This window comes from Poecilia mexicana, unplaced genomic scaffold (genome assembly GCF_051168715.1).
Source record: "Poecilia mexicana isolate PSO_F unplaced genomic scaffold, ASM5116871v1 scaffold_13, whole genome shotgun sequence".
NCBI classification, from domain to species: Eukaryota; Metazoa; Chordata; class Actinopteri; order Cyprinodontiformes; family Poeciliidae; genus Poecilia; species Poecilia mexicana.
In genome coordinates, this window is record NW_028263382.1 from 9,790,684 (window position 1) to 9,818,466 (window position 27,783).

Consider the following 27,783-nt stretch of genomic DNA (forward strand, 5'->3'; position numbering starts at 1 on the left):
TATGTTTATCTCTTTTTAAAATCTAAGCCTAGGGTTTGCTCTACCTACAACTTCTTTAATACAGTTTTATTTTATTTTAAGTGGCATACAGTGAAAAAGGAATTGCATAAAGTGTTTATAAAAGGTGAGCACATGTTGAGAATACTGCGAATGCCACGAAGACCTATTCTATTTCATGAAAGACAACAGTGTTTCGCCTTTCCTTTGACAGTAAATGTTGCTCTCTGGGAAATGCATATTGTTCTTCTGGCATCAAACGGGAACAGAGCAGGAGCAGAAATAAAAATAGGTGCATTGTATGTTTTAATATTTCATGTGCAGCACTGGTGCAAATTGCCTTTGGTATTGGTTTGGTATTTGCACTGGAAAAGCTTGCAATAAATCTGTGTACTAGCTCAGAGGGTAGCACGGAAAACTCTCTTTCTTATTTACTATTAGCACATTAGCTATTTTTTTCTTTTGGAAAAAAAAATAACATGTTCATGTGGAAATGCTTCTGAAGGTTTTCATCTATCTTCCTTTAACGCCTTTCTAGGAAAACTCTGCAGCGAGAATCCTAACATTTTTATCACTTGGTACAATGATCAGTTTAGATGTGAATAACTTAAGAAACCAAAAGTATAAAAAGACTAGTAACTGCTATTTTCTTTCCATGCTACTCATGTGGTCCGTTAAGGAATTGAACTGCCCTCCTCAACTTTTACACATACTTTAAGGATTTTTATGGGAGGTTGCATTGCTTTTTTTAAATTTTTATTTTCAAAAAAACAAAATCGTAACAAACCTAATGACTTTTTTCTGTTCTTGTTAACTTTAGGAACAACGTGTGAAGCACCAGTCTCACTGCAGTAACTGCGACATAATCGTGGACCAAACTGTACCGTTGTAACCAATAGGAAGATTCGCCTGCAGTAGCCACCCTTCAACATTAGAGGGCAGCACAGCGAAGACTTGTAGGCCAAATATCACAGAATTAAACAAGTTTGCAGCTAAATGAGCCTATGCATTGTTGTTCAGCTCCAGGCACTGCAGCAAACCAGCTTTCTCAACTAGTCAGCTTTCATTATTTATTTTTTTTCTACACCCCATCTATCTAATTACTTTATGTTGTTAATTTAGCTGTGCTCTTGGCCTTATTAGCTGTTATGTTTTCTGTAAATAACAAGCTAAAATATAATACTAATCTGTTAGTTTCTTCTTCCACATGAGAGCTGATATGTTCAGTGCTTTCTAACTTGCATTTTTTTTTTGTTTTTTTTTGCGTTAACCAAATTCAGATGTGCTGGAATCTCAAAGTCCACCTCTGCTTCCGCCCCCTTCTCTGATTGGCTGGCAGCGATGGCACAGTTTAGGGGAGGAAGAATGCCCTGTCCTGCTGTGATTTAAGTGTCATTACTTCCCTCTATTTTTTTTTTTTTTTCCGTAATTCTCTGCCTACTCCACAGACAGCAGGAAGATGGCTTCAGCACATGACAGAGCTGTTCTCCAGGCTATATTCAACCCCACCACCCCCTTTGGAGATGTTCCTGCCCTGAACCAAGAGGAAGAATTAATTGATGATGGTGAGCGTGAGCTTCTGACTTGATGTGTCTCTGCATATCATGTTGCAGCATATTGAATTTATTTGAACACATTCCATTCCAAGAGAGAAAAAAACAAACAAACAGTGTAATCAAAACTTAGTTCTGGGTGACATTTCTGTGTTTTTCTTTGCCACGGTACCTGTCAGCTGAGTGTGAATGCGCTTCCAACCTGTTTATCTCCTCCTGCCAGACAGGGGTTTTGACATGGAGTTGCTGAAGCAAGTGAGAGAGCTGGAGATGCAGGGCGTCTCAGCGGCAGAGGCTGGGGAGTTGCAAGCCGCTCTTCAGCTGTTCAGCCAGGCAGTCCACATCCTGCCTCAGCGAGCCTCTGCCTATAACAACCGGGCCCAGGCCCTGCGGCTGCTGGGGGACACAGCAGGTAAATTCAACAAATCCAGTAATAACCCTTCCCAGAGGCGCTGCATTGTGCCAGCATGTCAGACTGCTGAGTCTGAGGCCAGCGTGACACAATGCAGGAACTCTGCCTGTCTGCTGCTTTTTCTCAGCATTGTTACTTTATAAGCCTGTGTTGGCCTCTTATTATTACTTTATTAAATGCTAAAGATGGCCGGGGTTTTAGGAAGAATTTTACTGTTCATATCACGTTCATCTAACTGCATTTTCACACCTGAAAAGACTCTTTTTATAGATAAAAATTCCAGAATTTTTAGGTGATATGGTTTGCTTTCACACTGCACTGTTCCCCGCCCCGCCTGAGGTGGCGCTGCACCAAGAACCACTAAAAGGAAACGGCATGAGAACCCCTGAAGAAGACATGAGTACACAAATATGGAGTAGTGTCAGATTTTTGAGATCGGAGGATTTTCTGTTTTTGGTTAAAAAAAAAAAAAGACTTTACTACTGCTAGCACTAGATAGATTATTTGCAGATTATCTCTGCCCCCCTTTCATTTTTTGAAAATAATATAATTCTTGCATGTATTCAGCCCATTTACAATGATACATAAAATTTAGTGCAACTAATTAGCTTTAGAGATGAGTAATTAGGGTCCACCTGCATGTCATTTAAGGTCAGTATAAATAAAGCTGGTCTGTGAAAACCTTAGAGCAGAGGTTCCCAAACTGTGGGGTACGCCCCCTAGGGGGGGCGCCATGTCATTGCAGGGGGGGCGCGGGAAGCCGTCTAGATGAAAAAAAACAAAAACAAAACATGAACACTGTATGCGCTGGGTTTTTACCTTAGAATGGCCAACTGTTATTCCTATGTCAATTTGATACAGTAGAGGCTTCCACACTTCCCATATCTGTGTCCTCTGTCACTTTTATCAGCAGTTAAAACTGTTTAATCCGTTGTTAACATGTTGTAACCTGTTTTTCCGAGCCGCCTTTAAACGCAACATGAGCGCTACGACGCTCGCGCTGGGTTTACAGCTGTGAAGGAGACCTGCTGCTGCTGTGCGGAGCTACAGGTGTGTTAGAATCACGGCAGCAAACCAGCAAAACGCAAAGAACTTTTCACAGTTTTTCCCCCAAACTAACCGACTGAGTTGAGTAAAGCTGTTGGATGCAGGTAATGTTAGCTAAAAGATGACTAGCTAATATCAATACAGAACCTTAAGCTTAACAAGTACCTTGTTACCGATGTTGGTGTCTATTTTCAGCTGTACATTCATTTTGCCCCCAAAAAAGTTGATACCCCCCCTCCCCCGTCGTTTCAACCAGACAGCCATTTGTAAGCCATAGGGGGTGGGGGGGCGCAGAAAATGTTTGGAAACCACTGGGGGGGCGCAGAAGAAAAAGTTTGGGAACCACTGCCTTAGAGGATTAATAAACAAACAGCATCATGAATAACTAGGAAAACAGCCAACAGGTCAGGAAGAACGTTATGGAGACGTTAACGCAAGTTTGGGTTATAAAGACTGAACTGTTCAGAACTGCGTCCTGAAACTGGAAAATCTATGGGAAATTCACAAACCAACCAGGAAATTGCTGTCAACCAAAGAAAATAATCAAAGTTTTACCTTGAAATTCTTTGGTTTTTTTTCTTGTGTTAACAGGAAGTTGTTTGTCATTAGTCGTTTCTAACATCATCAATGTAACACATTTCTGTTCGTTTCAAGCACAAAACTTCTCTCATATCTTCAATTTCATTCTAATGTTTATTTTTCTATGTTGTATTTGTTGTTTCCTCCCTTGAAAAAGAGGTTTTTCATCTCAATGAGTTCTTCTTTACCCTCAAAAAATAAAGTTTATATTAAAAAAAAAGCTTTTACTATTACAAATACTGCAATTTAGGCAAAACTACTCAAAGAAATGAGCAGTAGATGAAAGTTTACTGCTGTATCTGATTCTTTAGTTAGAATGAAAATCTTCCTCTGTAATATATCTCTGCATGCTTTATTGTGCCAGGAGCCCTGCAGGATCTCGATCAAGCCATCTCCCTCAGCGGCGGTACGGGACGCAGCGCCTGCCAGGCTCTGGTGCAGAGAGGCCTCCTGCGGAGACTAGCATGCCAGAATGATGAGGCCAGGGCGGATTTTGAGAAAGCGGCTGCTCTCGGAAGTGAATTTGCTCGACAGCAGGCGGTGCTCCTTAATCCGTATGCAGCTCTGTGCAACAAAATGCTGTCAGAGGTGATCAACAATCTTCGCAACCCCAAGATGCCAGATATGGAGTAGTTGGTGAAGATATGTTTTGTCAGTGTCTTTCAATCTGATGCTGAATGTCAGAAAAATAAAATCTTTGCCTTTTTAATGTCTTTTTGACCTTGTCGTCACTGCTCCTTCCAGTGTACATAGGAATCTGGGTGTATGTCATACATTATCCATTAACATTTTTAAACAAAAAATAAATTAACAAAAGATTTTGGTAGCAAAACCTAAACAGATATCTTAGTTTAACTAAATATGTCCTTTCAGCTCACTGTTTTTCTCATTTGTTGTGTGTGACACGCCACTGTTTCTTCATAACAGTCATATTACGAATGAAAATATCAGTCTGGTAAAAATAAATAATAATAAGTCATAGACTTGAGGTTGAGAAAGTGTCTGGAAAGTGTGTTAGAAGCAAAAATTTCAGTTTTGTTTCCAACTTTAGCTAGTTCTGTCAGTGCTAACACAGGGATGAAAATAGCTAGCTAAGCTTTTTTTAGCCTTTACTAATGAATGGTAGCAGCAGTGCTTGTCAGCTAAACTTTAACATGCCACCTTGTTAGAGTTGACTTGTACCGCCCACCTATTCACTGTTGAGTATTTGTGTATTCAAGCCGTTTATTTGTATAGCATATTTCAGCAAAAAGGCAGTTTAAAGTATTTTACACCATAAAAACATAATACAATTATGAAACAAGCAATAAACAATACATTCTGTCAAATCATCAAGAAAAGATACATCAAATATATTGATCAATGTTCTAGTTGTTATGAATCAAAGGTAGCTCTAAGCAGATGGGTTTTAGCCTTTATTTGAACAAACTCAGCTTTTAAGCTGTTTTATTGTGTTTCTGGAAGTTTCCTCCAGATTAGTGGAGCATAATAACTGAATTCAGCTTCTCCATGGTTGGTTCTGGTCCTGGGGATTCAGAGTAAACTTGAATCAGATACCCTCTTTAGGATCTTAAATGTATTTTGGTGATAAGCCATTCAGTGATTTATGAACAAACAAAAGTATTTTCAAGTTTATTATCAGAGCCACAGGGAGCCAGTGTAAGGACTTTCGAACTGGAGTGCTCTATTTTTCCAGTCTTAGTGAGAAAGCGCAGCTGCCTGATCTGTAAAGTAACAGTTTCAGCAATAAATGTAACTGAAGATAAACGCATGCATGAGTTTATTTAGATCTTCCTGAGATTTTGTCCTTTAATCCTAAAAGTGTTCCTCAGTTGATAGAAGGCCGACTTTGTAACTGTCTTCATGTGTCTCTGAAGGTTCAGGTCAGAGTTCATCACTACACACAGACTTCAGGCCTGATCTCAGTAAAAGCCAAAGCTGTGTGATGACTCTCGATCGGCCCTTTTTTAGGTCCAAAGATAATAACTTCAGCTGGGAAAAGTTATGGCACATCCACACTTTTATCTGTTCTGGTGCCTATCTCCAGCTGTCAACGGGCGAAAGGCGGGGTCACCCTGGACAGGTCACCAGTCCATCAACACAGAGACAGACATGCACACACACACACACGCACACACACACACACACACACACACACACACACACACACCCCCACACACACGCACACACACACACACACACACACACACACACACACACACACACTTAAGGAGAATTTATTCAGACCAGTTAACCTGACAGTCATGCTTTCAGACTGTGGGAGGAAGCCGGAGTACCCGGAGAGAACCCACACATGCACAGGGAGAACATGCAAACTCCATGCAGAAAGAACCCGGGCTGGGAACCGAACCCAGAACCTTCTTGATCCAAGGCAGCAGCTCTACCAACTGTGGAAAATAAAATATTTTTTCCTAATCTAAACTAATATATAAGGCAACATGGATTCAGATATCTAATTTTTTGTTATACTCTAATGTGATGCCATGCTCTGCACAGGCACTTCTGCTCTGCTCCACTGGATGTCAGTCTTGCCATATTGAAACAGCAGCACCTCCTTTTGGCTTCACAAGCAACAAGGGTAATTTTTTGCTTTCAGCTCTTAAGTGAGATGATTCAAAATGCCTAATGATTTTTTTTTTTCCATTTTGACACAGCAGATGGGCAGAGAACACATGCATCAGCCAATTCCTCCAGTGACTCCCAACATGGCGTTGCTCCTGCTGTGGTCCACCCACTGCGTTCCAAGATGTAAGGATTATCTTTTGTGCTTCAGTCGTTGGTGTTTTTCTCTGACCTCTTGCAGGCAGGCCAGAGCCGCCGGCTCCCTGCGCTCCTCTCTCTGATAGAAGGAGCAGCTTCTCAGGTGCTCCGACATGGAAGGAGTATTACTGAAGCTCCAGCGGTCCACCGGAGAAAACAGAGAGCTGAACCTCCAGATCTGTGAAGCATAAAGGAAAACATAACTTCAGCAGCAGGGCAAAGTGCAGTGGTGACGGATGTATTTTTAATTCAGATGGAATCTAGAGCACCGAGTATTTTTGTTCCATGTCAGAGCACGATGGGATTTCAATACCATCTGTTACAAATTTATACAAATTATGCCAGAGCAAATACCCAGCTGTTGCCCATGCATTCGTTTCAACCTGAAGTGTTTCCATGAGAGATCATATATCCCACTAGTTACTGGGAGTGCTGTGGTTGGTTTTAGGCCATTCCTCATCAATGATATCACTGGAATCCTCTCTGTCTCGTGATTACCGCCTGACCAACAGTCAGTGTAAAAATAGATGCACGAATTAATGTCTTTCCTCTTTGTAAGATTCAGGTAAGACAGTTTCTGAAATATATTTTTAAAACTCTGTAAAGGGTTACACTTTATTCTTATCTGTACCACTTACTTTCTACTTTAGAAATGATCTAAAATAATTTTGTAGATGTTAAATATATTATTGTTAGTAAAAAAAAGTTTTAAATGCATTCTTAAACTCCGTGGCCTGCTCTACCACACCGCTTCAATAACTCTGCACCTGCCACTGAAATTGAGCACGATTAATACCGTGCACTCATCTGCTCTGCCTCAAGCAGTCCTCCAGATTTGGATGCATTTCAGAAGGAGACGGTGCTAACACAAAACGCTGACTTTCAATTACTACTGCTCAGCACTTCTAAATTATTCAACAGCTTCTACACAGCGCTCGTAAATCTGAATGAGATTTAAATGAAACTTATGCGGGTGTAGTTTCCTGGAACAACCGGCATCTTTGTGGCATCGTGATCTAAGGAGGCTGGTTTCTGTGTCAAACAAAAACCCAGCAAACCTGGTGAGATGACAGCTGTTGAATATGACCTCTGACATTTTACCAGAGCTGCTGTGAGCTCCCAAAGAAAGAAACACGGGAGAAATAAATGAATCTTTTCAGCTCTATGTAAGAATATCGATACTTCTTGAAATTCAAAATTTCTTGAAGCTGCACTGTATTTTAATTAGTGCTATTTTATTTCACAATCAAGTAACTATGTAAAATAGCTGCATATGTCAAACAAACATAAAACAAATCTGACTTTGCAATTTGACATCTTGAAAATGTCCCTCATCTCTTTCAGAATCAGATTTTTTTTTTCTTTTTGCATAGCCATTCATGTTAAATATGATCGCAATCAGATTTTGTGTGAAGGATTTATGACCCCAAAGCAAGCCAGATTGATGCTATTGTCACAAGATCATAAATAAAGAAAGATGCGTCTGAACTGCTTACTTCAGCCACAGTTTATGTCTGAATTTACTGGTTTCTTCTGGTGCAGAATTATGGCACATGACTCACATCAGCGACGTTATACTTGGAGAAAATGCAACACAACTGTTCAGACTACAAACGCTTTGAAAACTAATTGATATGTAAAGGATTTTGTATATTGTATGGAAATGACACAAATCAGATTTTTTTTGGAGGGTTGCACAGATTGGAACTGGGATCAGATTGCTGTGAAAAAGCTGGTTAGGGTTACGCAGGAGCAAAAAAAAAAGTCTCACATCTGCCTGCTAAGTGAACGTAGTCTTCAGGTGACTTCTAAAACTAATTTATTCTGCTGGATTTATTTTATTGGTGATACTGGTTGAATACAAATGCATTACATTAAGGATTCAGGGTAATATTAAATACACTTTTTGCACTGTTTTTTTTACAACTTTTGAAAACCATGCAACTTTTTCTTCTCCCTTTAAAGTTCTGCATTCCCTTTTGTCTGTCTACCACATAAAACTGAATGTCCTCATTGTATTATGAGTTGGATGAATTCCTTTACAAGCCACTGTGCCATCAGTTTAATGGACCATTGATGGACATGGAACAAAATGCTTCACTCACGATTCATTTTGCTGCCTGACTCTAAAGGGCAGTAATCTTCACTAAAGACGGTAAAAGGTGAAAAAAGTCAGAAGCCACTTTAAGTGGGAAGCCATTAAAAGCTGCCAACCCTGCTGTTAGAGACTGAAATACTGTTGGAGAGGACTACTGAGAGCTTGGAGAGTATTTACAGCAGCTGCTGTCATGTTTTATGAATGACTGAAATCTTCCAGTGACACACAACATAATGGTGACAGTTACTACCTGATGTACCAATACAGAAATCTGGCCCTTTTTTTTTTACTTTTCACAAGATTGAGATTAAAATTTAACCATTCTATAAAATCTAGATTAAACTGAGACGATAAAGCAATAAAAAAAATAATCTGCAGCAATGAACAAAGGAAGGAAAATCTTAAAATACTTGCTTTTTTCCGACTTTTCCATGAACTTCCACCATGAGAATATGTCTTTTTCTTCCACTCCAAAGACACCATTCCTCTGTCCTGCAACAGTGTGGCACAAACTTCTCTCATCAAACGGGAAACTTGTGACAGCTGAGACAGAGTAAAGCTGTCAAGGTAGCCAGCAATATGCTGAAGGATCTCAAGAGGTAGACTGCTGAGGCCATTGAAATCTTGACCAGCACTTCCTGGAGGACTCAGGCTTTTCTCAGCGTCTGTGAAGGATGAAGGGAAGTGTGGCTGGAGGACCAGGGCGCTGACATCTTGGCGGTATTTGATTGTGGCTTCTTGACCTGAAGGGTGAAACCTTCTCTGGGAAAAAGTACAGCCGAGGTATGCCAAGGGGCAGCGCTGTTGAAACCAGCCACTTAGCGAGGCCTGTATGTCACAGTGAGCATTCCTGAAATGAGACTGGAATTCATCGCGGCGGAAGGAGTGGCCACACGTGTAGCTGAAAGATGAGCTGATTTTGTTGTGTCTTCTGGTGACGGGTTCAGTTTCAACATCAACAAAAAGGCCACAAGGTCTTTCTGCGATGACATTGGCTAGAGTTGCATCTGGTTTAAAGGGGGCAGAAGAAAAGTTGTACGTTTGCGTCCCTATGTCTACATAGAGACCATCTGTCGCGACACTCTCTGAGATTAAATGCCCCTTCAGCTCCTTTTCAAGGGAACACAGAAGTGTTGCACTGACCTCTTCAGACATGGGAAGATTTTCAACTGACACGTCCAAATCTAGAGTATCCACACTCTGGTGTGCAGTTTTGGCCTTGTGTGACGGGTCCTTCAGGTGACTGCGCTTTGCTCGGTAGCTGGCAGGAACATTAAATGAGCGGACAGTCTGAATCTCGATTGGCTCCAGATTACCGTAAACAAAGTCCTTCTCTCGCGGAGTGCATGCAGCAAGTTGACCAAAGTTAATTAGCATTGCCCCGTTGTGCACCAGGTACATGTTATATTCTGCAATATTGACTTCTTTGCCCAACCTTTCAAGGACACCGTCCTGCCAAGGTGCAAGGCCAGTTGCACCGTTCATGTTTCTGGACTCATTAACCTCAGCTTGATGTGAGTTTCTGTTTCCCACCTTTTCTACTTCACAGTTTAGAGATTTTTGCCCTTCTTTTTCTTCCTCTTTAACTCCATTATTTAAACATTTAACAGCTTGGTTGCACCCTTCCTCATCCTTCTTAAATATTTTCTCCCATGTATTGTAATTTTGAGTGCTTGCCACACTCCCATTTTTTGCCAAGACATCTGTCTCTTCTTGACTCAATTCTTTTCCCTCCATCTCTGCTCTGTGATTTTCTGTAAATTCACCACAATCTGAGGAGCAGGAGGTGTCCTCAACAGAATTGCTAACTCCATTGGAAATATTTGGAGAGGCAGGCTCTTCCTGCATCATCTCAGGAAAAATGCTTTTCATTTTAATGGACTGAAACAGCAGGGCTTGATCCCGGAGCGCCAGAGCAACGTCGAGGTTTGCCTCAGTGTTCGGCTGAAGACTTTCAGAAACGTTTCTGTAAAAGGTCATGTCTGTTTCAGGAACGGGCCAGCGGTTCCACTCCTGAGAGCAGCAGACAACACTGGCTGGGCAGACCTCCAGGTGTTTGGCTGACTTGTGGCGAGGCATTCTGAACGGACAGCCAAAGTCAACATTGAAGCAAGGCACCGTCTCGTTTGGACAGAGAAGCTGGTGCTCTTCTTGCTTACACATATGAAAGGTGGCGCCACAGTTTTTGTGGCACTTAATGACCACACATGAGATGGAAAGGTTCACTGGGGCTTGACAGCTGACACTGTAACACTTGTCACAGTGATCATGGATACCTTTTGCCATTTTTGTTCTTTTTGCCTGGAGAGACAAATAGAAACACAACACAGAGGGTAGTTACAATGTGGGCAATATTTTTTGCAACTGCTTGGCTTTTTCACCAGCTATCTCTTTGGAAATAATAATAAAAAAAGAAATACCATTGGTTGATTGGTTTTAGGTGACAGTAACTAAGGCTCTGCTGACAAGGACGCAATTTCATGCAAGACTTTTTTGTCTTTTAGGCTGTGCATCCACATCAATTTAGCATCTTGGGAGACTAGAAATGACCATGTTTGAAACCGGGTTATAAAGTGGGTGTATTTCAGTTTTATGTTAGCCGAGTCATTTTTTAAACGATGACCTCGAAGCTCCACCTAACTCTCTATCCCTCATGCACCTCTCTCTCTCCTAAATAACAAACACGGCACAGGTCGACATTTTTCATGTCGCTCTCTGGTGCCACCTATTGGCCTGGCGTACCTACTACATCGTTTTCTGTGATGCTGCGTCCTGCCAGATTTTTTTCTTAATCATTTACAGAAACATACCTTACACGTCTCCGTGTGTATGGGCCAAAAATAATCACTTCTTTCAACCAAGGTATACAAAATACCATCTTTAAAAGTACAACCTTGATGCAGCTTGGCTACGCCATCAAAAGACTCTACCCAGTGCCACTCCTTCCACTGTGGCTAAAATTTGCTCAACCTCTCCAAACTCTTCACCAAGAGATTAGAAGAATGTCTCCTGGTCTGAATTCTGCTGCAGTACATTTTGCCCTCCATAACACTAGTTCAGCATTGTTTAAAAACCACCTCCTTCTTCATCAAGGTAGTGTATCATGTCCCAAATCCCAGATCATCTCCAACTAGTTTACTGAACATGACAGTGAGTCGGCTTTCAATCTGATCAGACGTCAATCCTACAGAGCTCCTCTGAGATGAGGGGGAAGCGGCGATTTGCATTATGGATTTACAGCCGACAAATCTGCTGCAACTGCATGATGCTATCATGACAGTATGGATGGGACGCAGAATCTTTGTCTTGAAGAATTGAGGAAGTTCTGAGGATCAAATCCAATACATCAAGCCTAATAAAGCAGCCAGTGAGCTCATTGTTGAAAACTACGCATATGTTAAACACATTTTTTAATTTTAGGGCTTGGGGTAAAAATATCTGTACTCACCATTTGGAATCTAACCGTTTCAGAACATTTGTTTGTCGTCCTGTAGCATAAAATGCAGCGTCAGCATACAGAAAAAGCAGCAAGAATATGTAAATCTTAAAATGCAAAGGTTTTAATTGCACTTCTGTAATAAAGCTAACAAAGGTTTTAGTCAGCAGCTGCTACAATAACAACATTCTCACCCTTTGTTCTTCTGTCGCCTTGTGTTCACCGGCACCTCTGAATAACCTCTGCACTGTCTGGACATTATAAATAGACACAACAAAGGGGCAGACAGGCCAGTGGGATGGGGCACCGCTGTGACACAGCCATTAAGAACCAAGGTCAGGTTACAGCCTCCACCTCCACTCCACAACGAGAGGGTGACGATGAAAGCAGATAATCCGAGTAATTAGCAGTTCAGCTACTGCATGTTCATAGCACGCTTTTAGTTGATATTTAATCCCTTCCCTGGTAAAGAACTGTACTTGTTTTAACAGTAGAGCTAAATGACAGTACCAGAGAGGTTACAGTGAAAGTCACAGGCAGTACTTTTACTTTTTTTTTTTTTTTCCATTTGTATTTTATCAACTCTTGCCATGCTTCGTGTTGACCACTGGATGTCAGTCACACACTTTTTAAAATTCAACCAACATTTTCCCAGCAGTCTTTTCTGCCCTTTAAAATAATAATAATAATAATAATAATAATAATAATAATAATAATAATAATAATAATAATAATAATAATAATAATAATAATAACAGACACCACCTTACATGAATTAGGTGACACTTGGTTTGCAACTTGCTTTAAAATGTGTGTGAGAGCCCTCACTGAAAAATAATGATAATTTCTCAAGCTTCTTGACCAAAAAACAATTCTCATCATGTCAAAGTAAATCCCTAATTACAACTGCAGTAGTTAAAAAGTGTCCACAGCTGTTAGGTCTCTCCATAATAAAAAAAAAATCTGCATCTGCCTCTCTCAGGCAGGCTTGTCATTCATACGTTTTATTTAATCAATTTAATTCTCTCAGAGGCAATGCTGTTCAAAACAGTGGGGTGCTTAACTAGCCTAAATAGCTATAAGTAATTACACTAATTTACATTAATTCTGCTTGAACTATCCTCCCCTTTACTTACTCCACATCAGTCTGAAAACAACCCCAGCAGCTATTTCATACCCCTGTAGAAAATGTGCTGAATCCTTCTTTTTCTTTCTTTCTTTTTGTCCTGCTGCAGATCACAATGAACAGCTTATCAGAGCCAGCTGATTTGTTCTCTATAGACCCTGCAATCAGCATACATTACAACTGGCAGACAGAGAGGAGGGACAGACACCATGGTGAAGAAAAGGGAATTCAGCATCACTGTTTTATAGCTGCACAACAGCAGCTGAGAATAGAGTGTTCTGGTGCTGAGCTTAAATTATTCCAGCAGAATTACAGAATGCTTCAAAGCAGGTGGAGAACAAAAGGGACATCATTTATATTTGAAATTGAAACAAACACCAGTCAGTTTTGGTTGAACATTAAGATTATGCGCATGGAAATTTTCTTCCAATAACTAATTGTAACTTGAGTAATGTTTGCCAGCTGCTGAGTATTTAGCATGCAGTCTCAAAACAGTTAGATTTTCTGCCTCACAGCAGAGATCAAAACATGTACTTACCAGAAGAGTTAAAGCTCAAGAAATAACACAACAGCTTGATACTTTAATAATGTATGCATAAGCCAAATTGTGCAAAACGGTACAGAAGCTTTACAAGGGTTCAGGTGGGGTCCATCAGCTTTATGACAATGATACCAGTTGTTTCTAATTTTTCCAGTTTCCATTCTGAATGTGTGAACTCACCAGGAAAGGCATAATCTTGGCCTGCTTAAAAATATATTTTTTGCTGGATGCCACAGTGAAGGTGCAGGGGAGCCGTGTTATTTATTCCACCTCTCATCAGCAGGTTACTGGTCTGGAGGTGTGCAAACTTTCTAAAGCACAAAATTGCTCTGTCATACTGCCCCTGCAGTTTTAAAGTCATTTTAATGAGACGCCAGCGAAACCAGAGTTTCCTCTGTGCAGAACTGAACAGCAAAAAAAAACCCAAAACAACATAATATTCTCAGAACAAGCACTTGAATACTAATGAAATACTGGGTTTAATCTGTATTTTTACACGTATTGTATCAGAACCAATTAACAATAAATAACATTATAATAACAGCAATATTTAGCAAAGATTACTGCTTTTCTATTTGAACAGAAGGGAATGAGATGTTTTAAAACATTACGTTGATCCCAACAAACTTGAAAAATATATTTGTATTCAAGATATTACAGCGGGGAGTCTTATCTCTTCATGAGCCGCTACGCCTCATTAGATCTATTATATGTCAGACATGTGGAGTGTATGCACCACAAGTCATGTGTAAAATGTTTTATTGGAGCTATGAGTAGAATTTGTTTTGCTTGTTATCGTAGAATACAAGTTTAATATGAATATATGGCTGTTGAGTGCTGCTGCAGTACTCCATCTTCCTTCCACAGTCAAAAACACAACTCTAAGTTGCCCCTAAGGTATTAATGCGTGCGTGTGTGTGTGTGTGTGCGCGCGTGTGTGTGTGTGTACTGTGATAGACTGGCACTGCATTGTGTACTTTGGGAGTAACTGTGGATCAGTAAGGAGAAGTGGGTGGAGATGATGGAAAAGTGGATGTGATGCTGGACAAAACTATTTTCACTAGAGATTTTGTCAAGACGTGATAATTTCGTTGTCTGTATGTTGAAGTGATAAATGTATTTTTAACTAATTTAACACTGTGACAGACTGGCGACCTGTCCAGGGTGACCCCGCCTCTCGCCCGGAACGCTAGCTGGAGATAGGCACCAGCACCTCCTGACCCCACTGAGGGACAAGGGCGTAAAGAAAATGGATGGATGGATGGATGGATGGATGGATGGTACTAATTTAGCATATAAAAATAAAGGACAATAGAGTAGCAAAAACATAAATAACCAAAATGGCAACATGGGATGTCATTACATTTTATCTGGCTCTCTAAACTGTAACTTGCCAAATTAAGATATTCAATATTTAATTTTAAGAAGTGCTCACTGAATCTTGAGTCTGCCATTTATTCATATTTTTACAATTTGTTCATGTGTTTTATAAATATTGTCTGCCACAACTAACATCTGACCCATCTGGTATGGGTCAGATGTTAAGTTTACTGAAAACTGTAGGAGAAAAAACAGAGACTGGAAAATTTAGTGAGTCTAGTGAACAACACAGGTTAAATCCAGCTTAGTTCTGGAACATTTATAGGCACTAAGTTGATTAAAGAAGTACTGGACTGTGACTTTTTATCAATAATTTATTTTTTGTAATTAGGCCATTAAATATTGACCGTTTGTTTTATTAGGCACATTAAATGTTTTGCAAATACAGTTCATACAACGATTTACTGTAAGAACACTCTCAAGTGTTTCTTTTGACAAATAACCATATTTCTAAAAAATACTATAATACCTATTCTCATAATACCAGCCAACTTCAAAAAGACAATTTACTTTGCCTCTCTGACTATTTTAATTTTCACTGGAAATAAAAAGATTATTTTTGGAATGTATAAAACTGCAAACACTAAGCTACTGTGCTTAAATGTATTTGCTATTCATTAGTGTTTCAATTGTACATTTGTTTTATTAAAAGTATGCAGTTTAAATAATTTCCTCACCATCTATTAAAAAAAAAACGAGTGACTAAATCAAGTTTGAAAAGGAGGCAGTTGAGTAACAATCTGTTTATCTAAAGAAATTAGGCTTTTAAACAAATTCAGCAAATGACTTCTCAGCTTGAGATGTTGTGCAACGTATAGTGGCTCAAAAAGGGAGATAATTACAGTGTGTTCATTTTCTGTAACATGGGTTTTAACAATGCTGAGCTGTGAGGTTAATGATTCCTACAAGCTCCGTGTCATTTAACTCAAACCTAATGTTCTGAAATATAATTGGAAATCTTAAGATGTCAGAGAGAAACTTTGATTAATATTTAAGGCTTATAATAGCTGTCAGCACACAGCAAGACACATTAGCATCACTGCTTTTAAGTTGAATATTTGCTCGTTTCCACTAAAACTAGAGAGCTGTAATCCAAGTAAGATACAGACGCTCCTATATGTCTCACTATATCCTCTTGGTTTTTTTGGATTTTTCTCTTTTATATCCATTTCCTTTAAAGACTGCCCCCGTTTTGAAGCTTCTGCCTAGTTTATTATACCTGACAAAACACATTAATAAGCTGAAACCACTGGGAGAGCAGGCTGAAAAATGTACTTCTGCTGAATTTTCACAAAGGAAAAAAGGAGAGTCTTCGAGTTTGTATTTATTACTGAGCACAACCCAAGAGGACCTTAAATAAGCTTTAGAAATGTGCTATGAAAATGCAAAAACCCAGAGGTGGGCTCAAATAATAAATGAGGAAAATCCTCAAATAAAACAAAAGCTGTGTGGGACGCGTGGATTGCATGTTCAATTTCATATTAATCAAAGACAGATTCTTTCTTGTTCTGCCTCCCATTTAATGTTGGGCACTGAGTTAACTGCATTCATGAAGCACTGTTGCAGGGTCATGAATATAAATAGACGTTTGTGCTCACGTTTGTTTTTAACTAAACCTAAGACAGAAATGGTTCTAATGCAGTGTAAGCATTTTTAGTTAAAGATCAAAAATAAAATATATGCATTTTAAATTATTCAAAATCATCAAAAATTATAATTTTGATTTAAATCAAAACTTATTGTCAATTAATTACATGTGTAGTGATAAAACAACAACAACAAAAAAACACTTCTTCTCTGGGATCTTCAACAGTATGAAAAGCTATAAAAACAGAAAAACGTGCAATAATGGAAAGTGTATTATCTAAACAATAAGTCAGCATTTAAAACAGCTTGAGGCGGAAAGCAGTGAAGCGTTCTGTTTCATCTTTCTTATGTTGTGGAATCTGATGGCAACAGCTAGACGTTACTGATGAGGGTAAAAGGAGTTTGTCTCAACGGTTCGTGTCCTGTTCCTTCTCCAGTTCTGAAACACAGAACACAGTCTGATGCTCGTCTTTGCACCATATCTTCTGTTGTCTGTCATATTGCACATGGAGCACGAGATCAGATGTACACAAACACATATTAAACTGTAACTCTATAGAATGTTGTAAAGGTGCATGTAAGGAATCGGTTTGTCGCAAATTGTCTTTATTTTACCAACATTTTGGCTGGAAGTAATATTAACATTTTGGACAATAAGACTGGAGTAATAGAAAGGACAGCTTTCCATCTCATAGACTTGGATCTGATCACCAAATGCATCAAAATGCCAGGGGGAACATGCAAAATGTTTACCAACTATGAGAGAACTTAATTGTTGCAATACCAATGAACGTTTTGCCACTGATGATGCACATAAACCCATTCAGGAGGTTTAATTGACCTATCATGGTTCTTTTTGGACAGGAGTACCTGGACAGAACTCATCCACGCAAACGGAGAACATAAAAACCCCCAACCAGAAAGACCCCAGGCTGGCCTTGGTACAAGACCACAAAGCTAACAGCTGTGCTAGCATACATTCCTGCCATGTCTGATAACATATAAAAAAAATTCATAACTAAGAAAACCACAAAAAAAGATTATTTTTTCAAACTTTGCATTATCCTTTTAGAGATGCCAATCAAAAGCAAACATCTTTATTGAGAATAATTCCTACTCTGAACTTTTGGAGGAATTTTGTCTTGTATTTTTGTTTAGTTGTCATATGAATTATATAGTATAAATTTTTTGTTTAGTTGTCGTATGAATTATATAGTATAAATTTCACTTTACACATGGAAAACTTTATAATGCATTTTTACATCACAAAATGTTGGCATTTCAACACAGGTGTGGCCTATAAATGACTTTAGGTTGATAATATGCTAAATTGCTCCTATACACCGCATGCTCCGACATTTAGCTCGCAGACGCAGTCGAAACATCTGTACTCGGCTTCACCACAGCTTTTCACTGCGCCATTATACTGGTATCGCTCCCCACACCACCATTCCCCTGAACATTTAATGAAGATGGTGTCAAAAATGTTTTCTTTAAAATCTCCCCTCCGCTGGTCTCGCCTTACTCTCCTTACACCTGGCTGAGTAACAAGAAGACAGTTTGAGAGCCTGGACTGGTGAGCATAAAACTGTTTATAGCCCTTTCAGTCCAGCTTCCAGTTTTTCCGCACCTGATATTCTGCTCTTAATTATCAAGACTCATTAAAAGCGTCTTTTAATGAAGTCTGTGCAGGTTTCCCCGAGGACAGCGCACTTTGTGTCATTTTACATCATTAATGCGGAATACGCAGAAGCCCGACAAAAATCTCCAAAGTTGTAAATGAGACATTTCACTCCACTCGTTCTGCTAATGTCAGGAGCTAATAACTGCAAAGAGAGAGAGGGGCGCCGGGGAGGGTACGATGTCAGGGAAGTTTTTCAGCTTCATGCCATTTCATGCCCAATATACACCCATAATAAATGATAGATTGCCTAAAACTCATAAAAGAAGTAAAAAAAAAAGTCTTGTTGCAGACAAGTTGGGTGATAAAGTTCACTGGAGTCATTTATTGGCTCAGACTTTTCTCAGTAGAAAGTAGCTTAGGCTTTTATAATGAACATATCTTTACAGCTTCAGTTGATCTTAAAGCAAATGTCAACAGTGCTTACCTTCAACTGACTGCTCACTGTTTCCCACAACATACTGAGTGTAATTTGATTCAGATATCTGGATACTTTGATTCGTAGATTGAGGTTACAGTGAAAAACACCCACTTCTGTATTTTTTAATTGTCTACTTTATGTAAAGAAGTGTATAGAAGAGTTAAACCAGCCCTAAAATTATGCTTTGCTTCCAATCCAAATGAAACATTTTAAACAGCTCTGTGTTATTTTTAAAATGACTTTTGCTCGTTTTATGTTTCTTTTTCCATCTTTATACTGCATATTAAACTGTTGCATAATTTTATAACCAGATGATATAAGCTGCCACAGTTTTCTTTTTTTTTTTATACATGCAAAAACATTTACGGAAGTTGTCATGCCTCAAAGCTAAGCAGCGCCGCAACACCACCCTGGGAATATTACTCCATTTTAAAGCACACAGCTTCATGTATATTCAAATATTTATCACAGCTGGGACAGAATTTTAAGCTAAAAGACAATTCATTAAATTCAAGACTGCAAATATCTAAAAATACTTACCTGAAAAGGAAAGGAGAGAAGAAATAAACAAAGCAGGAGCTGAGGTTATAGAAGAGAGGTGGGAGCGGACAGCATCCACCAAACAGAAACACAAAGAAAACAAGGCAGCAGACACACGGTGAGACACCCACAGCAACCTAAACTAAACAAAATGAGTAGATTTCAATATAATAATTCAACAAAATGTATCAAATAGCTGAAAATAAGATGAATTTCACCCCAAACAAGTACATATGATAACATCTAAAACAAAATTGCATGGGCTGCAATCACAAAATGGAAGTAAATAAAAAGAAAACTACTGAAAGAAACGAACACTGGGATGAAACCCAGAGGACAAATCAAGAAAGAACTCAAGTTTCCGGTCTGATTCCCGGCTCCCTGACATTAGTTGCATGTTTTTTTCTTCTCTCTGCCGTTCTTCCTTTCTTCCTGTCCGACTTCTATTGAAGAAACTACAACTTTTTAAAATCTTATTTGTCCTCGGCGACCTGCTGTTGCCAAAGCCAAACTATGTTAAACAAGCTAAAGCTATTATTCTTTGATTCTGTTCAATAAGATAATCAGTTAAAGAGCCAATTATCTCGTTTGGCTGTTTAACTGCAGTCTGTGCAGTGATTTTAATTGACTGATTCGACTTTTACCTGTCGAATCGGTCAAGTAGAATTATGTTAATATAATCAATTATTCAGAATAAGTCCACCATAAAATTTTCATAAGTTACAAAACATACTGATATGAGCAAAATTGACAAGTGAAAGAGACCCTAAAAATTGGTGCAGAACATATAAAGCTATACTGTTTGTATATTATTTTTCAAATTACCTCCTGGGGTCCGAGATCCGCTGGTTTACCTGGTATATGCAGAAAAAAGCAGCAGAAAAATGTCATGCGACATACATTGGCGGAGATAATTTCAGGTTACTTTCTTATACGCTCTGTGTGTTTCTGCTGGTGTGGGTAGAGTGATAAGCAGCAGACACAGATAAGGGACCTCAGTGGAACCACAGGTTGTGACTCCAACCATTCCCTGTTTACTTGCCCAACTATTTCAGTAATGCTCTGTGGAGGCATTTTCACATACACCCGACATGCGTTGACGCTATCTTCACAAAACGCTGTGAACACACAGCATTTCTGTGTTTTCCTTCGCTGTGATTGCTGCAGCGTACAAGCAACAGACACGAACGACATGGACGATACTAAAATGAGTTATATCGCTCTGCCTCCTGGGAATAAACACACTGGATTATGCAAAGCAAAAACAGCTTGCATTGGAAATAAAACTAATCATAACGTAATTTACCAAACATATGCTGTGGTACACCTTGAAATAATTTAAACATTCACTTTGACTTGCAGACTAGATCCCTACGTTGTATTGGTCAGAGGTGGTCACCCCTACGCTAATCTGCAGAGCTAATTTTTTACTTAGCATTTTGAAAACATTTAAAGCACCTAGCTTCCCCTAAATATAGTTTTTCTGGTTACATTTGACTGTTTTGTAAACTTTAAGCCGAATAAAGTTCAACATATGTGTTTAAGTTTTGGTAATTGACTGTGACAAATTCTTCCAGTAGTTAGACATTTATATTCATGCTGTTATTTAGAAGTGGGTGAAAGCTGTTTAAGCAGCAGCTCCATTTCCTCTTCTAATGTTCTGTCTTTTTTATCCCCATTAACTTTGTTTAAAACATAAAAGATACGAGAACAAAATAAACAGTAGAGAACAAGATATAAACATAAGTGCAATATTTGGTGCACTTATTGGTGCTCCAGGGTTTCAGTCTTCCAAGCAAAGCTAGTGCTTTAGCATTAGCTCCTGTAAATACTGTGTAGGTGTAGCATTGTAGCATTAGCAGAACTAATGTTTATGATTAAGCACCTTTAAGGTAAAACGACTAACTTTAGATAGCGCTTCCCACTGCTGACAAAACTGAACTAAAATTTACAGCAACGTGCGGCAGATAGAAAAAAATAAATCACAATGTATTAAAGCATGAAAACATTGAATGTGTTGAAGTGCTAATGTAATAAAATTATATTTTACACAAAAAGGTATTCATTTTTTTTTATATTTATTACTTTATGTTTGCATTTGATTGTTTGTGTTTTTAGTAAAAGAATAAATTAATTAATGACCAAATGATTTATGTTGAATTGTGGCACTCTTGGACCTCTATACTCCTCCTGCAGAAGTTTTAAAGATACAATTTTGTTTATATAATACATTGAAAATCTCAAAAGGACATAGAAATAATGTAAAAATAATATGACAGGAACCGATGCATAGACTGCAAATGAGTTCTTTAAACACCTACGGTGAGTGACTAATGATACTGATTTAATCTAATTACAAATACTGGTCTAATAGCTCCACTGGAGCCCCACTAAATTAGAGAAAATGATGGACAGCAACAGCTTGTTGTGTTAGCAGCCAAACAAGCTCTTCACTTGTGCAGCGACTGCATTAAGACCGGCTCTGAGCCAGTGAGCTTTGTACTCATTCAATCAATAAAATTGCGACGATAAAACACACTATATGTGAAATGTGTGCCAGGGGGGAGTGCAGGAAATTCTGTGAGAAAACAGAAAAGACCTCTGGCATACAAGCAGTCGCTTCTTTTCACCTGGAAAAGTCAGTATATTGTCAGCTGAGCCACATAGAGCAGAAATGTATGAAATTCCCTGCTGTGCTGTTCTCCAATTACTGCCATCGATGTTTACCCCTGAATTGGCCCAGACTCTCACAGCATGCCCTGTTGGTCCCAGTCTCATACAACCGTTGCCTGCAGCTTCTCTCCAAACGGGGGCGTGACTCAGCCACACAACTCCGAGGAAAATGCCACTCTCATGCTCCATTAGCCTTCGCGTCCCCAGCGGATGAAGAAAAATGTATTCACTGCTGGGATACTGGTGCCTCAGACATCTAAATAGCGACCGTTCGTCCTTTCCGCCGCGTCCTCGACCCTCGGTGTGACCGTGCGGCTGGATGCACGCTTGTGTCAGAATCAGCAGAGAGGAAAGTAACTCCATAATCGCAGGATGCGGAGATCAGGATGTTGACAGATTGCTTTACCCCGGAATTTTACTGAAAGATGGAGAGCATGTTATGTCACGTAAATATAAGTGACTAAATAGGCACATCAGTCATGTGCATATGAGAGGTGATTATTGCTGCAAAGCAGTCACTTTTATTCCTGCTTTAGAGACTCTAACACAGGGGAGAGGATGATAGCTTTACGGATCAGAGATGTGTACATGCTGAAGACGCCATGTTCTAAATTGTGTGGATTTTCCAGTGCTCTGTCCAGAGGGAAATCATGGAGTTGTCTCTGTCAGGCAGCCAATCCTGTAGCTCTAAATGGGATGAATCACAGAGCAAATGCTCAGGTCACTGCTGCAGTATTGATTATCAATGGAAGATGTCTGACTCTTTTTCTGGAGTCTCGGTCTTTCACCCTGCCGCGCACACACACACACACACACACACACACCCACACACACACACACACACACACGCACACACACACACACACGCATGTCTCCTCTGGCACACATAAGCACACAACTAAATTAAACTTTGCTCCGAGTTTGAACTTATTTGCAGTCAGGCCGCATGTTCAAAATGTTTATGCACGAAACCTATCCAGTCAACATCGCATATAGTGCCTGATTGTTCTGTCTGCTTCAAACTCCACAAGCAATTTTACAGTGGGAGTTTTTTTTTTTTTTTTTTTTGCTGCGGGTGTTTGTTGAACATACAGTATCATTCATTGTGCAGACATTAAATTTGAAAGCTTCGTGGGGTATTTATTGAAGTCCTGACCCTGTCCTCTGCTCATTAAATTGATTCATGGATTCAATAAGTGGGGCACAGGCGGCAGGTGTGCGTGTCGGAGCCACACAACTCTCACAGGCATCCATCACACTGATCAGGTATCTTGAGCTTTTTCTCCATGCAGCACTCTCACAAGACCCCTGCAGATGTTGCTGGCCAGCAGCCCAGACTGGCTGGATGCTATATAGAATGCAGAAACCGAAAAACAAACAAAAACTGACATAAAGATGGTAAATGAAATGGCCAATACTGAATAACTCATGCACACTTATAGAGACTTGTAAATCATGTAGTTAGTCTCAGCCTAACTCAGATTCGTTTAAGTTAATCATACTTTGGGTTATCTCCAAGAATGTCTGCCACTTTGTATCTTAAAATGACTTCATCAGCCCATCATGTTACCTGTCTCAGCTCACTTTCAGTTGTTATAAAACAACCAATATCCCCAGAGAAAGAGAAAAATGTACAAGTAATAATCAATTCTTGGGCTGAAATTCCCAAATGTTGATTTATTGTACCCGTTACACCTCTTGATCATAGTTAATGTCTCATTACCTCTAGGATGTTGCCAAATAGCAAAAGAGCTGTTGATTCTACAGTATGATGTGTTGTCTGAAAATGAAGAGCACGACTGTCTACTGTGGACAGAAAACAGCTTTCATTGACAAAAAAGACACCCCTAACAGGGATTTGTAGAGTTTATGCTTAGTTATTAGCAGCACATAAAACAATGAAGTGAGCATATTTGTTTTCATCAAAGATAATGCTACATAGGAAACGTGGGAGAGGTTCTTTAGAGTGGCTTTTACCTACCAAAAACATTATTTTTGTTGGAAGTCACTTCTGTGACGGGACTAAAACCTTGACTTTAGGGAAGGAACCACCCAGGCTGATGGATGACGATGCAACACAGACAGATAGCTCTGGCAGTGAGTCGCCAGCCAGACCATCAAGGTGACCGTGGAAGTTGTTTTTGAGCATCAATTTTCAATAGTAAGAAATCAACTTGCTTTAATGTGCATGTCCATAGATCAGATTTTTAAGTTAAATCAGTAACTGCTCTTTGACAGGTTTCTCTGTCATGTTTGCTCTCAGTTATTAGCCACAGCAGCAACTTGTTTTTTCCTCTTGTCAACCACATGTCAATGTTAGCTTGAAATGGCTTTTTAGGACCAAACACCTTGGTGTGTGAAAACAATTGTAGATGGACTGGTGGGGTTTAAGAGGCTTGACAGACTTTGAAATAACGTTTTCACAATTTTGTTGCTTCTGCAGCGCAGAAACACTTTGATAAGTAAAATTCAGACCGGATGTGTTGACACTTTCAGCTGCTTCCATTCATTGCTACTGTATTTTATGGCCAAACATGGCTCGCTAATGTAAGTATCCTGTTTACACAGCTGTTTAGTAAAATGGGAGTGTTGGGATTTTCTGCCTGAATAATGGCCTCAATTTTGTGGCCATTTGCCATGTTTTGACTGGGCCTTTGAACACTTTTACATCCCAAGCTATTGATGTCTCCTCAGCTGACGGATTACCCTACACTCATTCATCCTAATATCTCACATTCACGCTGCACACTTTAGTCTCATAAGTTTTGTCCTAGATGTGAATTATTTATGAACTTCATCCATCTTCAGCAACTTTCAACTGTTTCTTCCTGTCTTGTGAGTTTTCTTCTACTTTTTCTTTTACGTGTTACTTGACATTCAACATAGATTTGCATCATTCCCCACCATTTCAGAGAAAAGTACCTGTGGACACATATCCTGAGGCAGTACTCACCTTATAATTGCGCTTATCTTTTCACTCTTTATTTGCACATTGATGTCTCGTTTACACACACTTGAGATTTGAGTGAAGAAACACAGAAGTGCTCAAGCTTTATATATATCTTAATTAATTATTTTAGGTGAAAAATTAACAAATACATGCAGACAGAACAGTAAATGACAAGTACAATTACATGGACCACGAGAAAATTGATCAGTTTAGAAGCACTATGGCGCCAGGAGAAATGATTAGCATCTAGATAAGGATTATTTGTTTTCCATTATGGTAAATTCATTCTCCTTTTCCGTTGCCATAAACCATATTAACAAATCCACCAGTGCATTTTCACTCACAGTTGTTCTGACAAAGCTCTTCTATGTTCTTCTGTCCTGTAGGTGCAGTTTGGGAACTGAGACATCGTTTAAGATGTGCTGAGATTGATTTCTGCCTCAAGGGCCGGTTTTGGCGCAAGATGTCTTTGTAGTCCCTGAACATGTGTTCTCTCCTAATTCTGTCTCTCATCCTGTCCTCAGGTGATGTCTTTGGTAGCAGTGTAAGCAAAAGGCTTTACATGAGATTCACAGCAGTATATAAGTTTACAGCAATCAGGACTGGTTCGCAGCCTGTCTGAATGTCTGCAACTACAGGCGCTATTCACACGGTTTGAATATAAATAATCACAATGTGAAGATTTCTGCTTCGTGAAGCTGACTTGTTGTCTAATAAGAGAATCATGATTGGAATGTGACGTGAAATGATTGTGTTAGTGCAGATTTTATTCCATAACTTTGCTAAATCACACATTTTTGTCAAACGGGTAGATGGGTCTGGTGCAGTGAATGCAGAAGGCACAGAGTTTATGGCATGAACTGTGGCATCCAGAATCTCAGGTAACATTTACAAAAACAAACTGAATAAATATTACACTATTTCTTCAAAGAAAATCTAGGAGATCACTTACAAGTATTTTTACTGTTGATATTCAATGGATCTATAAACCAGTGGTTGAGAAGGGTTCACACTTCATGATCAAGGAAAAGCAAACCAAATCCATTCACCAGCGAAATCCTGCACTGACAGCCTGGTCGTTGCCTTCCAAGGTAATCCACTCGATTCTCATCTCCCTTCATTGCTCCAGACATTGATCCTAAATCTACATCATAGCTGGATTTGGAAGGGATAAGGCCGTTTAACATTAAGCTTTTATAATGGCAACTACTGTGAACCACTTTCCATCCATTTTCTAACACCCTTGTCCCTTAGTGGGGTCGGGAGGGTTGTGAACTATTTTGAAAATCTGAAAATATTGCCTTAAATAAAAACTCATAATTACTTTAAAAAATGTATCTTCAAAAATTGTGTGCAAGCTGTTCCAAGGACAGAAGGTAGGTCATGGTGGAGGCTGAGGAGGACAGCCCACAAAACATAAATGTTTCTCAAATAGTCTCTCTCTCTCTCTCTCTCTCTCTCTCTCTCTCTCTGTATATATATATGATATGATATATATATATATCACAAGCAAAACTAAGAGCAATCTAGCTTAATTATCCATAGATAAAATAAGTTTTTTTAAAACCAATTAGACCTCATAAAACACATTACAATTAGAATTTCTATGTGGTTAGCAGTATGCTAGTTTTGATAATCAGGATCAATTGGAATGTACGTATGATTGGACACACATTTTTTCTGTAAGGTGTCATAAAATGACATCTGTTGCGAATTGGCACCACATAAATAAACTGAACTGAATTATACACCTCTCCTAGCTTCTGTTTTATTCATATGTTTATACTGAAAATCCAAGCCACAGTCACGAGAGCGTCACATTGCCAGTAATCACAGATGTCCCTGAGACTTGTCTTTATTTGGTTAGGCTGTATTTACAGCTTCTTTTTTGTATGCTGTGCAGATAGTCAACCAGCTTTCCTTTCTATTGTTGCTTTGTTTACAGTTCAACTCGCACCGACAGTTTGTGGGATTTTCCCAAAAAGAAGAAAAAAAAATAAATAAAAAATCCACCCTGGCACCTAAGCTCCAGACCTCAAACACAAGGCACAAAAGATTTCTTTTCTTTTCTAAAGCTCCAAGTACAAATTCACTCTGAGTCAGTTTAAAGTCTCACAGGTGAAGTTTATTAACAGTTCAGGAAGAGGGACATGAAAAGAAAAAGGGGGGACTTCAGAAGCTTGCTCAAACTCGGTCACTAAAGGATTTCTGACATCCAGGTTTGTGCCTCTCATGTAATGTACGTAGGACCACCGCTGTCACTGTAGGTCACAATCAGTTCTTTGCCACGGGCTTTCCATGCTCCTTTGCTGAAAAGGGCCAAAGACAGGAAACCCCTGAGGTACGGTCATCAGTGCCCAAACACCTACTGGGTCTGCAGCTTTAGCAATGAAACCACAATTAAAGAGTCCCTCACTTCCCCAGGTTTTTCCTTTGAAGATAACATCTTCCTCTTGCCACTTCTCAGTTTTTCAGCGGCGAAGTGTTGGCCCAGATTTCGTCTCAGTGCTGTATACACACTCCACTTAGAAGTACCGAGCATGCCATGCTGCTTACTGTCCTTGTATTCTTTTAAAAATGTACTATTTCCACAGGTAATGTTCAGTAATGATGATTGACCTTAACTTACCTGATAATGCAAGTCAAGACAGTATTTAACAGAAAACAGAAGATCCTCCATAACGATAGCAGATGTCACAATGTTTTCTGTCTTTCAATGTGTACTCATATATGAAAAAACCTTAGGAAAGTGTAAATGTGGAGAGAATATTGGATTTTTGTGGTACATCAAATTTGATGTGCTTTGTTTTGAATAGAACAAATGTACTAGGATTGATGATATGGAGCTAACAGTGTTAAATACTATCAAGATTTGGTCTGCTGTTAATTTAAGTTGTTCAGTTCTAAAGCAGATTTTAGCTCTCTGGTAATGATATTTTAATGCTAAATGCTAGTCTGGTAATTATTAGCCGAATAAATCC

The 27,783-nt window shown here is 39.2% G+C and overlaps 2 protein-coding genes across 2 annotated transcripts; one reads left to right on the forward strand and one right to left on the reverse strand.

The window, feature by feature from the left end:
• Positions 1-1,388: 1,388 nt before the first annotated feature.
• On the forward strand, positions 1,389-4,297 carry ttc36 (tetratricopeptide repeat domain 36). Its single transcript, XM_014982725.2, has 3 exons — positions 1,389-1,562; positions 1,774-1,962; positions 3,953-4,297. Exons 1-3 carry the CDS (start codon positions 1,457-1,459, stop codon positions 4,219-4,221), a joined length of 564 nt encoding a protein of 187 aa, XP_014838211.2. The 5' UTR covers positions 1,389-1,456; the 3' UTR covers positions 4,222-4,297.
• A 497-nt stretch (positions 4,298-4,794) lies between these two features.
• LOC106915259 (F-box only protein 40) lies at positions 4,795-13,053 on the reverse strand. Its single transcript, XM_088011648.1, has 4 exons — positions 12,098-13,053; positions 11,283-11,286; positions 8,882-10,768; positions 4,795-6,547 (listed from the first exon to the last, which is right to left on the reverse strand). Exons 1-4 carry the CDS (start codon positions 12,160-12,162, stop codon positions 6,365-6,367), a joined length of 2,139 nt encoding a protein of 712 aa, XP_087867774.1. The 5' UTR covers positions 12,163-13,053; the 3' UTR covers positions 4,795-6,364.
• Between the last annotated feature and the right edge of the window lie 14,730 nt (positions 13,054-27,783).

Excerpts from the sequence above, each read along its gene's own strand:
- ttc36 (XM_014982725.2), top strand. The coding sequence starts at position 1,457 with ATGGCTTCAGCACATGACAGAGCTGTTCTCCAGGCTATATTCAACCCC. Across the intron at positions 1,563-1,773 it reads GGAAGAATTAATTGATGATG|ACAGGGGTTTTGACATGGAG; the intron begins GTGAGCGTGAGC and ends TCCTCCTGCCAG. Across the intron at positions 1,963-3,952 it reads GCTGCTGGGGGACACAGCAG|GAGCCCTGCAGGATCTCGAT; the intron begins GTAAATTCAACA and ends TTATTGTGCCAG.
- LOC106915259 (XM_088011648.1), bottom strand. The coding sequence starts at position 12,162 with ATGTCCAGACAGTGCAGAGGTTATTCAGAGGTGCCGGTGAACACAAGG. Across the intron at positions 6,548-8,881 it reads CATGGAAAAGTCGGAAAAAA|ATCTGGAGGTTCAGCTCTCT; the intron begins GCAAGTATTTTA and ends TATGCTTCACAG.